Source organism: Symphalangus syndactylus, chromosome 6 (assembly GCF_028878055.3).
Source record: "Symphalangus syndactylus isolate Jambi chromosome 6, NHGRI_mSymSyn1-v2.1_pri, whole genome shotgun sequence".
In the NCBI taxonomy this organism is placed as follows: Eukaryota; Metazoa; Chordata; class Mammalia; order Primates; family Hylobatidae; genus Symphalangus; species Symphalangus syndactylus.
In genome coordinates, this window is record NC_072428.2 from 63,515,002 (window position 1) to 63,529,631 (window position 14,630).

General features: G+C 45.0%; 1 protein-coding gene across 1 annotated transcript; it reads right to left on the reverse strand.

The window, feature by feature from the left end:
* Positions 1-6,122: 6,122 nt before the first annotated feature.
* FAM181B (family with sequence similarity 181 member B) lies at positions 6,123-7,984 on the reverse strand. Its single transcript, XM_055283090.2, has one exon. It carries the CDS (start codon positions 7,833-7,835, stop codon positions 6,555-6,557), a length of 1,281 nt encoding a protein of 426 aa, XP_055139065.1. The 5' UTR covers positions 7,836-7,984; the 3' UTR covers positions 6,123-6,554.
* Between the last annotated feature and the right edge of the window lie 6,646 nt (positions 7,985-14,630).

The following is a 14,630-nucleotide window of genomic DNA, read 5'->3' on the forward strand; positions in this document are numbered from 1 at the left end:
AAGGTGAGTGGAAATTCCCTTATTTAATTCTAAAGTTCCGTAAAATTCATCCAGTCATCATGGGTTACACACTACTATTGCCAGATTCCAAAAAGTGATAAGAAAGCAGAGGCAAGTACCTGCTGCGAGTAAAGGAGGCAGAGGAATAACAAATGGCTACTATAACAGTGTGATTAACTGCTCTCAGAGCCTGGAGTCTTTTAGTATGACAGAAGATTCCAAAGTAAAGGTGCTTAATTGATTCAGGGAACTTAAAAAAGAAGGTGACATTTGGGCTAAGAATGAGAGGCTCAGTAAAAATTAGCAAGCAGAGAAAGTCAAGGAGTGCATTCCAGGCATAAGTAGAACAGGAGTGAATTTATGAAGGTAACATGGATATTGAGCATTAAAGCACCAATAATTAGTACAAAATTTCTGGAACACAGGTACTATTAGGAGAGTGGTAAATGAGAAAAGAGAGGCTGGCCGAAGCCACATTTCTAAGCAAAGTCTTTACCCTAGAAGTAACAGGAAGCCATTGAAGGATTTTAAGCAAAGAAGTGAAGACACCAGAATTGCTTTTTAGAAATATTACCTCAGCGAGCAATGGGAAGGATGGTTGAGAGGACTGTGAGCCCACAGACAAGGAGGTCATTAGGTGATCATGGTACTAGATTAGGCGAGGGGTAATGAAGGCCCAAACTAAGGAAGTGGCATTGTAAAGGAGTAGAGGAGACAGACGAGAGTTGCTTAGAACAGTGTCTTTCAAACTGCAGACCCAACCTATCAGTGAGCCATGAAATCAGCTTAATGAATAATAGCCAGGTTTTATTAACAAATGGAAAAGAAACTATCAGTGTAACATACAGCTTCTTAGAAAGAATCTGGGCTCTGTAAAAAATTTTCAATTATATATGAAAACATAATTGAGTATTAATATAGATTATAATATTTCCACTATTCAATATGGGGATGTTTGTCTGAATATGGATTTATATAAATATGGTTATGAATATATTGACACATAATGTCCAGTGAAGTTTTTCTGAAGGTCATGGATAAAAGTATTTAAAACACACTGGCATAGAAGCTAATATGAAATAGGTCTTGGTAACTATTTGAACAGGATGGGACAGGTTAAAAGAGTAAGGGGAGGTTGACTGTGGCTAGTCAGTTTGTGCATGTGTTTGATTTTGGGCACAAAGTTTGAGGAGTTTATGAGCCCCCAAGAGACTCTATCTAGGAAAGAGGCAAGTAATGGGTCTGGGACAGAAGAAAGAAGCCAAGGTTGCAGGTATAGATTTGAGGGTCACTGAAACATTAAGAATAACTAATCCCTTGGGAAAAGACACTAACACCCAGAAAGAATGTATGGAGGGCAAAGAATACAGGACACAAGTGAGGGAACCCTGGCTCACACCAATGCATAAGCTCACACCAATGAGGAAGAAGGCACGGCCAGAAAGTTATGAGGAAAACCAAAAGCAAATGAGATACCAAAAACCCAAAGAGGAGAGTTTCAGGGAGACAGAGCCCAACTGTTTAAATGTGGCACAGAAGTCAAAAAAACTGAAGTCTGGCCGGGCGCGGTGGCTCACGCCTGTAATCCCAGCACTTTGGGATTACAGGCTGAGGCGGGTGGATCACAAGGTCAGGAGATTGTAGCCATCCTGGCTTACACAGTGAAACCCCGTCTCTACTAAAAATACAAAAAGAAATTAGCCGGGTGTGGTGGCGGGCGCCTGTAGTCCCAGCTACTCGGGAGGCTGAGGCAGGAAAATGGCATGAACTCAGGAGGCAGAGCTTGCAGTGAGTCGAGATCGCGCCACTGCACTCCAGCCTGGGCGACAGAGTGAGACTCTGTCTCAAAACAAACAAACAAACAAACAAACAAAACCCTGAAGTCTGAAGACCCCATGTTTTGTAATTGAAGCTTCCACGAGAGAAATTCCTGGGAAACGGTAAGGCAGAAATGACATTTGCCTAGAACTAAGGGATTTCTTGTTATGTGGAACTTCAACGCTAAAACTGAAACAGTCTCAAGCAAACTGGAATGGTTGGTCACCCTAAGACTCAAAATAGTTAAGGTTTACGTAGCAGGTGAGGTAGAAGCAAAAAATGTAGCTTCTTTTTCAGAGAGTTGACTCTTATGAGAAGATGATGGAGAAATATCTAGGGAGGGATACAGGGCTGAGAGAGCTTTTCACTTACTCATTCCTCTTTGTTCTTTCTTTTAAAAATCATGCTAAAAGTTTATTTCTAGCATGAGAGAAAAAAGTGGGGAGGAAGGATGAGGCTGAAGATATGGCTAAGGAGGAGAAGATGGAGCAACACCTTGTCCTCATGAGGCAGGAGGGGCAGGATCCTGAACCACGAGGGCAAGAGAAGGTCCTGCTTGCTGAAGAGAGAAATTGTGTGGAAAAGTGGGGTGGGAAATGGAAGGGTGTCACAACACATGGTCTCCATCTTGTCAGGACCTGGGAGTGAGAGAAGGGATAGGGTGGAGGCTTGAATGGAGATGGGCAAAGGTTTGGGACATGAGGAGGTTATAGGAAGACACTAAAACACATTCCATGTACCAAGGAACACCCTCATGACTATGAGGCATGCAAGCATAATTATTATTACCAGGTTAGGATACCCAGCCTGTCCAAAGCCATACAACTCCATGCATATTATAGCATATTTCTAGTCTTGAAAAATAACTACCATTGCACTTACAAAGAATTCTTGGCCGGGCGTGGTGGCTCATGCCTGCAATCCCAGCACTTTGGGAGGCTGAGGTGGGTGAATCACTTGAGGTCAGGAGTTCAAGACCAGCCAGGCCAACATGGTGAAACCCTGTCTCTACTAAAAATACAAAAATTAGCCAGGTGTGGCAGCGGGTGCCTGTAATCCCAGCTACTCAGGAGGCTGAGGCAGGAGAATTGCTTGAACCTGGGAGGCGGAGGTTGCAGTGAGCTGAGATCACGCCACTGCACTCTAGCCTGGGTGACAGAGTGAGACACTGTCTAAAAAAAAAAAAAAGAATTCTCGATGGGCAGGGATGTGGCTAAGCAAGAGATTTAAAAAAACAAAAAGATTCTAACAGGTTTCAGCAGAAAGTGATATAACAGAGGGAACAATAAGTTCAGTCCTTGGCAAAATGATTACTAATGGGCACTACTTACTGTACTACAGTAAGTGGCATGGTCAGACACATTATGTGCCCAGACTGGAAGGCAAAGTGGGGAGGAATAGGGCTACATAGGGACCTGAGTAACAGGATGGATTGGAACCTTGACATAATGCCAAACCTTGGCTGTCTGCTACTAAGTACTGCCCCCTTCCTCTTAGAGGATATTTATATATACCCTATGCCAAATCACAATAACGCTTTGTGATCAATCGTTATCCAATTTTTCCAATGCATAAACCATGCTTCAATTTGGTTAAGTTACTCGTTCACTGCTGGTAACAGCAGAGATGAGATGCACCTAAGTTGATTTAGCCCCTCCCCTTGGCCTTTCTTATTTGTCACCTATAACAATGAAGATAATAACACCAAAGCACAGGCCTCTGTAGGAAACAAAGGAAATAATGTATATGAAAGCACCAAACACCCCACAGACACTTTCTATATACATTTCTCTAGCATAGTGGTTCTCAACTGGCAGTAATTTTGCCTCCCAGGGAGACATGAGGTAATGGGGATATTTTTCTATTGTCACAACTAAGGCAGTGCTACTGGCTTTGAGTGGGTAGAGGCCAGGGATGCTGCTAAACATTCTACAATGCACAGGATAGCTCCCACAGCAAAGAATTATGACACCCAAAATGTCAATAGTGCTGAGGTTGAAAAAACCTGCTAGTAGCATAACACAAGGAACTGGAAACCACACACATGTACAAAGCACAGCAGAGCCTGGCAAGTAACAGGCAGGTCTTGGTATTAGGACACTTGTATATCTGGATCTTGGATCCACCACTTGCTGTTGACAAGCTATTTATCTTACCTGAGCCTCAGTTTTCAAATAGGGATAATAACAGTACTGTATTAGTCTGTTCTCACACTGCTATAAAGATACTACCTGAGACTGGGCAATTTATAAATGAAAGAGGTTTAATTGACTCACAGTTCCACATGGCTGGGAGGCCTCATGAAACTTACAATAATGGCAGAAGGTGAAGCAGCAGGAGGACACGTCTTACATGGGGGCAGGAGAGAGAGATAGCAAGGAAGTGTCATACTTTATAACAATCAGATCTCATGAGAACTCCCTCACTATCACAAGAACAGCATGGAGGAAACCACCCCCATGATCCAATCACCTTCCACCAGGACCTCCCTCGACTTGTAGGGATCACAATTAGAAATATTTGGCTAGCAACACAGAGCCAAACCATATCAAGCACCTACCTCATGGCAATATTAAGAGGCTCAGTGAGTCAGTGTTTAGCTTAAATACCTGGGATGTGGAATCACACAATGTTGATATTATTATTAATTAAAGTATAGCAAGCAAAACAGTAGGAAAGAGATAACCTGTTTTACTACACTAGGTAAGAAAGGAGAGGAGAATTAAGAAAGAAACATTACAATGACACTATAGTCTTAGTAACAGTCACAGGGTTATTAATGTTTTCCTACCGTGCAAGTGTATCCTGGATTGTATTCACAATAGTTTAGACAAATTAAATCGTTATTAAGTAATATTCTGTTAGCACAATGGAATTAATCACCTTTAACCACTTTGGAAGAAATTCAATAGACATTAGCTTTCTGGAGTTGCAAAAGTTCTTTTCATCATTAACAGTACTCGTTGCTCTATTTGCTGTGGTGCTTTCTTAAGAAAGGCTTTATTCAGAAGAAAATGACTTAGTGATAGCATTTAAAGTTGTATCTACCATTGGTTAATACTCACTTTTTTCAAAAGTATCACAATACTTTTGATGTGTGCAAACATGAATCTGGATTTTTACACCTATTGCGGTAACACTCGGTTTTCAACTAACTCACATCCAGATATTCCTGCAATCAATCCTGGGTGCCTTGAAGCCAAGCAGCTCTCTTTTGCAGCATCATCAGTAGACAGCCTCTCGCTCAGATTTTCTGGACGTTGCTCTCTTCATGCCTTTCTCCCGGCAGGTCTGCAGCACCAAGGGCTCCTCTTTTCCCTCCAGCTGCTCACTTCCCACCAGTCTTTCCTCCCCTGCCCCTTAACCATCCTGATGGTACCATGTGTCCTCTCTGCCACATTCATGGCTGATAAAAATATTTCTTTTTCCCCAAATCTCCCTCGGACAACAGATCATACTCCTCCCTGCAGAGCCCCTTCAGATTCCATTCATCAAACCTACTATTCATGGAACAGAGGCTCCTTTGGAAACTTCACACCTTTCTCTACGCCCTTCCGTGGGGAGGGTGTGGGTATAAGGACTGAGGAAACACAGGGAGGCAGAAACCAACAGAGGTGGAGGGGGAGCTGTGGAAGGAGAGAAGGACGGATGGTCAAGAGGATGTACAGCTTGTAAGGGAAAGGGCAATCATCAGGCAAGTAGATAGGCCAAAAAAAAAAAAGCATGGGACTCACAACTCTGTTTGCATGTGTAGAAACCATTTATGTATACACAGCAGAACCAATCAAGCACTGCCACAGCCTCAGGACATTTTATTTATTTCCCTCTGAGGTTCCCAATCAGCTGTGAAGCGAGTAGAAGAACATTACCTTCTTCACCCTCTCAGATCAGGAAACTTGATACAAAGAGGTTACAATTTGCCCATTCTCTCCCTCCCAAAGTGGCTGGAAAACGGGGAAAAGACAGGAGAGAAATGGAACCCAGTTTGCCAAATTTAAGTCTCCTACGAAAGAGATGTGCAAGAAAAGCCGGCCGAAAGAAATACAGTAACGAGAGGCCAGGCAAAGAAAGAAGAACAGTAAGCACTGGGACTGTGATAATGGTGGAAGGAGATGGAAGCAGGAAGCGGGCAGGAAGAAAGAGTTAAAGGGTGACAGAAGAGAACCCTACCCAAGGACCAGCACAGGGGTCAGCAGTGGACCACCGGTCTCCTCCCTCAGCCACAGACTCACCTAACAAAGCTAAGCGACCAGACAGAAAACCGTCCTGTAACAAAACACCCAAATCAGTAAGTCTCACCTCCATTCTTTTCAATATAGGCTTTAATTCAAAATGCACTCAAGGAGAGGGAAGGGAGGGACCAGGACACTGTTTAGAAGGGGCAGTTACACTAAATACACTGACCTTCGCTGAAAAATAGAAGGGACAGGTGGCTATTACCCCTTTTGCCGTCCCCACCCCATACCCCAAACCGTCTGGGTTTCTTGGCTCCTCTGGTCCAGTAAGAACCTACCAACGTATTTGTTTGTTTTTGTTTTAACACTTAAGGTTGTGATTAAACAATCCCCAACTCCTCTTCATCTCTTTCTTCTGAAGTTGCTTTTATTAACTGAATTTTTAAAAATCCAGTTTCATCTCCACGTGCATTTTCCCATCGTTCTTTAGATTTAGGAGAAACCCACGGAGGCGCGGCGCTCTCCACAGCCGTCTCTAATAGAGGGAAGCGTGCCTCGAGGTTAGTCCCGGTGCGCCCCCTCCTCCCCCGGCGCCCCTTCCCAAACCCCGTCGGATCTCCAAAGGCTGGAATAGGCGGTGCGGCTGTAGCCCGCGCTGTAATCGTAGGACACCTGATGGGGCGGCGGCGGCGGGGGCAGGGCGCAGTCTGGAAAGAAGGGGGAGAAAGAGGCCAAATGGCCCGGCCCGTCCTCCCCGCCGGGAGAATCCGCAGCGGCGGGGTACAGGGGGCGCAAGGGCTCGTTCAAGGTCAAACCGCCGCGGGGGGCAGTTAGGGGGGACTTTTTGGTCGGGGGGCATCCCGGGACGCTCCAGGGCTCGGGGTACAGTAGGTTTCCCACCACTGCCGGCGGCGGCTCAAAGAGGCCGGGCTCCAGCTCCGGGGGTCCCCGCAGTACGGAGGCTCCGGCGGGGAACATGTCGAGAGGCTCGGCGGCCAGCAAGACGGCCGCCTCGGTGCCGGCGCCATAGTCGGGCCCCAGCAGCTCGAAGAACTCCACTGCCTCCGCGCCCTTCTCCAGGTCGCCCAAGCTCACGTCCGGCCCCGACGGGCCACACCCGCCGCCGCCTGCCCGGGACGGCTCCGTGAAGAAGGACGGAGGCAGATTGCGTGCCCGCAGCGGGACCTTCCTGGCCCCTGGGATCGCCGTGGCCCCCGCGGGGCCTGCCGCGTCCCCTCCGGCGCCCCCAGTGCCCGCACCTCCTAGCCCGGCCGCCGGCGCAGCCACCGCACCCCCCGCCGGCCCGGCACCCCCGGGGACTTGGCGCAGCGAGTCGAAGAGCGCGGCCAGACTTCGGCTTTGCAAGCTGGCGGCCGCCGCGGCCTGCGACGCCTCCCGCCGAGGGGCAGCCTTGCCGTGGGCCGGGGCCGCGACTGTCGGGGCGCTAGGGGCTGCCAGCGGCCGTTTGGCTGGCGTGTCGGCGGCGCTCGGGGAGGGTGGGCCGGGGGGCGCGGCGCCCATGAGGCCGCTGCAGCGCTTGATCTGCTTCTGCAGGTACTTGCGGTGGTTCACCTTCCGCTTCGACTTGCCCGGCTTGTCCAGCGCCAGCTTGATGTTGCTGGACGCCGAGTCAATGAAGCTGAGTAGATCGCGGGTGGCCTCGCGCACGTCCCCTCCTTCAACTCCCGACAGCAGTGCACCCGCCGGAGCCCCGGTCTCATCGTCCTCGAAACAGCAGCCCTTGTCCAGGTCTCCGAAGGCGCCCCCTAGCCCGTCCGGGGAGCCCCCGAAGCCGAAGGGCACGAAAGGGTGCGTGCTGAGGAGCGCCGCCTGCACCGCCATCACCGCGGCTCCCGGGCTGTCTGCAGCGCTGCCCGTGCGCCCCCGCCAGCTCCTGCCCGCCGCCCAGGCCCGGCTCCCGCCCCGGCGCGGCGCGCGCGGCGCAGCCTACTAGCTCCGGGCCTGGCTCGCTGCGCGGCCTCCCGGGGGAGCTCATTAGGTCTTGTAAGCAAGGGGCGGAGGGAGGGAGCGCGCGGCGACCGCCCCGGTGGTGGAGGGGAGGGGCTTACTTAGCCTGGCTTGGAGGAGTGGGGGGTCGCTTTAGTTTTCTGAGCTTTCTCAAGCTCAACGCCTTAACCCCTTCGTTTCCCTTTGCCCCGCGGCGTTTCTCTTGACTCCTCCAACCGCAAGGGGTGAGGAAGAGATGGCTGGTCCTCAAACTCCAGCTCAAGCCCATGAGGCCACTGCAGCGCTTGATAGGCTTCTGCAGGTACTTGCGGTGGTACCTCTCCTGAGGCAAGAAGACAGGAGTCTAGAGACGTGGGTTTCAGTCCAGCTGTATAACAACACCCACCAGCTTCTGGGCGCTTGCTTCTGCCAGGCGCTGTCCATCTATTATCTCATTTAATCCTTGAACAACAGCCCTGTGAATTACATGTTATCGCCATTCAACAAACATGGACACTGCGCCTCAGGGAGGTTCAGTGAGTTGGCCAAAGTCACATCTAGCCCAGTCTGACTCCAAAGCCATTCCTAAGCCCTTGACAATACTTGCGTCTTCTCTTGCCCTTGCCTTTCTCATATATTAAGATGGGGAAGGAAAATGAGTATTTCTTAAAGCTCTAGACCTGATCCTAAGATTCTAACCTGAGTTTTCCCAGGATTCTCAAGCCCAGTGCTCTTTCTTCTTGACTGTTTGCCACTTGATTGTTACAAGTAACAATTGGCTAACAGTAAATTGAGGCCAGCAGTGGCCCATCTTTTATTAATACATAGCAGGAGGCAATGGAGAAAGGAGTCGATCTGGCTAAGCCCCCTGTTACTTGAGAACACTATGTGTGTATGAAACTCTCAGCATGTTATTATAAAAGATGGATTGGAACCTCTCCCCTACCTGTCATACCATTTAGGTTATCCCTGGAATTTTCTTTGCATTTCAGGGATCATCTTGAAGTTCACTTAAAACTAATTTCACCTGGGCAATCCTCTTGGGATAGATAGAGAAAATGAGCAATAAGGTCATTTTCACAAAAGATTCAGAAAAGGCTTGGGTTCTGGTCTTAGCCACCACTCAATAACCTCATGACTTAGGTTGAAATCCTTGCTCTGCTGAGTGCATGGCTTTAGACAAACCAGCATACTCTCTCTTTAGCTTACTCATGTTAAATGCAGGTAAAGTTGCCCTCCCCACAGGGCACTTGTGATATTTAAATGATACATTGTTCCATAGCCTGGATGAGTATTCACCCTTACTTCTCTGAAACACAAAAAGGTGACTATATTCCCTTATGTGTCTTCTGGATCATAGGGTGTTCATGAGCATTAAGTGAGATCACAGATGCTTCTCAATTTATGATGGAGTAACAACATCCTGATAAACCCATTATAAGTTGAAAATATTGTAGGTTGAAATGCATATAATACATTGATCAATCCCTTGTAAAGTTGGAAAATCATAAAGTTGAACCATCATAAGTTGGGGACTGTCTGTATATGAAAACACTGTGTGTGTGATAAAGTGCTCTCTAAATAAGTTACTCTAGTTTAGATGCAGAGCTTGCGTAGGAGAGACATAGACCATCTCTTTCAAAACTCTTTTCGTTAAGCCTCATTTTGTAGATGTAGCGAAACCATTTTTGAACACCATGAAGGCACAGCCTTACCAAAGAAAAAAGGCCAGATGGGCCATCAGAGAAATGCAAATCAAAACCGCAATGAGATACCATCTCACACCAGTTAGAATGATGATCATTAAAAAGTCAGGAAACAACAGGTGCTGGAGAGAATGTGGAGAAATAGGAACACTTTTACACTGTTGGTGGGACTATAAACTAGTTCAACCATTGTGGAAGACAGTGTGGCAATGCCTTAAGGATCTAGAACTAGAAATACCATTTGACCCAGCCATTCCATTACTGGGTATATACCCAAAGGATTATAAATCATGCTGCTATAAAGACACATGCACATGTATGTTTATTGCAGCACTATTCACAATAGCAAAGACTTGGGACCAACCCAAATGTCCATCAGTGATACACTGGATTAAGAAAATGTGATACATATACACATAGAATACTATGCAGCCGTAAAAAAGGATGAGTCCATGTCTTTTGTAGGGACATGGATGAAGCTGGAAACCATCATTCTGATCAAACTATCACAAGGACAGAAAACCAAACACTGCATAGGTGGGAAATGAACAATGAGAACACATGGACACAGGAAGGGGAACATCACACACCGGGGCCTGTCGTGGGGTGGGGGGAGGGGGAGGGATAGCATCAGGAGATATACCTAATGTAAATGGCGAGTTAATGGGTGCAGCACACCAACATGGCACGTGTATACATACGTAACAAACCTACACATTGTGCACATGTACCCTAGAACTTAAAGTATAATTTAAAAAGAAAAAAGGCCAGATGAACATTTTTCATTTAGAAGATGAAGTAGCCACTTCCCAAACCCACATAGCTGAGCCAAACTTTTTTTTAAAATTCGAATTGGCTCAATTATCATGGACTTTTCATTGGAGTTACACACAGCATTTTGTCCTCCATGGCCGAACTGTCTGTTTTACTCTTCGTGGTATTCACATTCAGAAAATTGTGCAGACCTGTCACTGATTTGTGCTTCTTCCACTCCAGATGTGGATGTCAGCACTACCCATCCCCTTTCCAACAGGGCCATTCCATAGGCTTCCAGGTCTGGCAGCCAAAAGCATTAACATTTTTTTTTTCACCTTCTGTCAGCTGAGCACTCTTACAAGTCCTTGGACACCAATTGCACAGTACTCTACAGTTAATTGACATCTTAGTCTGAAAAAACTCTTAATTCCCAGAGTTATCTAAATCCTAAAATCATATTCAAAATAAATGGAATATGAAAAGCTTCATATGTAAAAGTCTTTCTTCATTTCTATTGGAGTTCTGCACATCAAAGTTGATTTGAAGTTAGATGAGGCCAGGTTCAAATTCTGGCCCTGCCTATTGCTATTGAACTGCTTGGACAAGTCAGTTCACCTTCCAAAGGCTCAAACTCCTTATGTGAAAAAAGGGAATGGTCATAATTGTTCTCAGGGCGAGAATTACATGACATAACAGGCAAGTAATGACTCTGAATCTTACTTTTCTCGTCTGCACAATGGAGATAATCTCAACTCCTCAAGGTTGTTGTGAGATGGTATATATAAAAGCACCTGACACAAAATAGCAGTTCAACAAATGTCCATGTTCTTGATTCCTTAGGCCCCACCCATTCCTTACCAACACATTACTCTATGAAACCAGCATCATTTGTCCTTTCCCTCAGCAAAGTGAGTGACTATTTTCAAATGCAAGAGAGCAGCTATACTTGGGGGTTGTAGAAACTTACAAAAAGACAATGAAATATAGGAGAGAGAGTGCTAAAACTGGAGCCAGAGACTGACACTGGAGTCCAGTCCTGCCTTTATTATCTGACTGCCTATGGAAAAGTCACTTAACCTTCAGGACCTCGATGTTCCCATCCATAAATGGGGAATAATAATGTAATCCTATTTGATAGGGCTATTGTGAAAATCAGTAAGATAATGGAAATTGAAGTTTTTGTAAACCATGGAGCTCTATATACAAATATAAGAAATTCATGGCTTAGAAGTTCTATAGCCTGATTCACAAAATTGATCCTTACAAATAAATATCCATCCAGTCACTGATTTTTTCCAACTGAAAGATATTGACACCCACAATGTGCTCAGCACTATGCTAGTACTGGGGATACAGAGATAAGAAGCCATGATTTCTACCCTTTGGGTGGAAAGACAAACATGCAAACAAGCCATTGTAATATAATGTGATACATGTTCAATGGAAGTAAAAGGACCCTCAAGTCTGCCCACAGGAGTTGGAGAAGCCTGCACAGACATGCAGCATTTGAGCTAAGACTTAAATGATATATCTGACTGTGTAAAGCAAACACACAATATCTCTGGCAGAGAGAACAGCCTGGGCAGAGGCATGGCTAAATGAAAGCAGTGGTGTTTATGGAAAAATTTAGGCAACAGGGCAACAAAGAGCAGCTTCTGCTTGAAGTAATTCTATACCTGAGATCAAAATAAATCCTTAGAGCTTCCACTGTCCAAATAAATTTTACATATAGACCCAGCCTCAAGGCCTTGGCTACTTTCTCCCTTGATCTCCTTTCCTTTGGGGAAGAGCTCTATCTGTAATAAAATTGGTTTCAGTAAAGTTAGTGGCCAGCTCTTGCCAAGCCCATCAGTCCCTCCTCCTACTCCCTGAGTGAGCACATTCATTTGAGTGGCTTTGACATCAATACATTTCACTTCCTATGGAGCAGAGGGACCCGGCTCCAGCCTGCAGTAGGGGCTCTCTGCAGAACTCCAAACTAGAGCTCTTTCACCCCAGTGACGCTTAATGCTGTGCAAGTGGGATTAGTCTCCTTGGGAACCAAGTCCCCCAGGGGCTCAAGGGCTGAACTCGCCCCAAACCGTTTGGGAGAATTGAGATTTCATATTGTTCTTTTACACTTGGATTTCAAGACATTACTTAGACAAAAGCCCACCTGAGAGCTGCCTCCTTTCTCGTGGGTAAATATAGCAGCAGGATCAAAAGCTGACTTATTTATTTTGTTTTCCTCTTTTGTAACTTTAATCATATTCCCTGCAGGACAATCTTAGCCCTCAGAGATGTCAGGAATGTACATTCATAATGAAAGAAATAATTATGCATCTGTTTTTCTCTCCCTTCCCAAACCAATTTCCTGTCATTCATTATTTTTTAAATCTCAAATAAAGCAAATTAATTCCTAAATTTTACCGCACGATTTATAAAGTATCATTATCATCATCACAATACAGTGTTACCTTACAAATTGTGCACCTTCAAAAATGTCTCGTTTTCTTTCTTATCGTTTTCCCCTGCAAACCAGATTCTACTAACACTAGATTTTAATTTATGTCTTAAAATATTAGATGTTATTCTGGTTATCTATAGTTATATAACAAATTACTCCAAAACTTAGTGGCTTAAATCAACAACCATTTTATTATATCTCACAATAATATGGGTAAGTAATTTGAGCAACAGCTGGCTAGGTGATCCTCCTGGTTCATGTGACGTTGACAATGGCAGGCCTGCAGGATTCAACATGGCATCATTCACATGACTGCACCTGTGCCTACACACACTGGCCTCTCCAGTATGTTGGTCTAAGAGTACTCAGACTTCTTATGTGGAGCCTCAGGAATACTGGAGGCAGTGCTGCAAGAGGCCCATGTGGCACCTACCAGGCTTCTTATGACCTAGCCCAAGAATTCCCAGAATGTTGCTTTCACGGCTTTCTATTGGTCAGGCAAGTCATTAAGGCCAGCTCAGATTCAAAGGAAGGGAAATTAGAATTTACCCCTTAATGGAAGAAATGACAAAGAATTTGTTTGTTATGTCTCTTAAATCTCTTTTAATATATAACCACATACACATACTGTTTTGTTTTCTTTGTGATTTGTTTGTTGAAGAAACTGCATCTTTATCTTGTCAACTTTCCCACATTCTGGACTTGGTTGGTTGCATCTGTCTCTATGATGTCACCTAACATGTTTCTATTGTCCATGTGTTTCCTGTAAATAAGAAATAGATGTAGAGGCTTGATCAGATTCATGTTCTTTTTTGTGCTGTTTTATATATATGCTACAATATGTGCAATAGTTTTGGAATAACAATGCCAATATTCTTACAAACAACACAACTACTACAAACAGTTTAATTCCTTTTTCTTTGTCATTCCCATTTTTTGTCTTCAAAACCTACCCCAATAGGGATGAACAGTCCAATTACTATGTTTCAAATTCACTTTAAAAAACTATCTCTGGTTGGCCGGGCACGGTGGCTCACGCCTGTAATCCCAGCACTTTGGGAGGCCGAGGGGGATAGATCATGAGGTCAGGAGTTCGAGACCTGCCTGGTCAACATAGTGAAACCCTGTCTCTACTAAAAATACAAAAAATTAGCTGGGAGTGGCAGTGCACACCTATAGTCCCAGCTACTTGGGAGGCTGAGGCAGGAGAATCGCTTGAACCCAGGAGGCAGAGGCTGCAGTGAGCCGAGATCGTGCCACTGCACTCCAGCCTGGGCAACAGAGCAAGACTCCATCAAAAAAAAAAAAAACTATCTCTGGTTATGCCACCCCCTCAATGCACAATCAGATTCACTTGTTTTACTTTGCTTTTTATGAAAATAGCTTTATAAATCTTTAATTTTGTTTTATAATTTTTCTGCAGTTTACATGGTTTCAAAGTCAAAACTGTGTCACAAGATATATTCAGGAAGGGCTAACCTCTACCATAGTTCCCTCCACAATTTTCTCCCCACCTCCTAGAGTTAATCGTTGTTTTGTTTTGTTTTGTTTGGGTCAGGCCTATAATTTGTTAACTCAGTCATATTTTCATTATACATACTTTCCTCTAACTTGTTCTTTTCACTTAACGATATATCTTCCTTCCTTTTTTTTTTATAGTGTGTAATATTCCATTGAATGGATCTACTATAGTTTATTCAATTAGTCCTGTTTTGGTTAACTTACTTGGAGGCTTTTTTTTTTTTTTTTTTTTTTTTTTTTTTAATGAAATCCTTCTTTTTT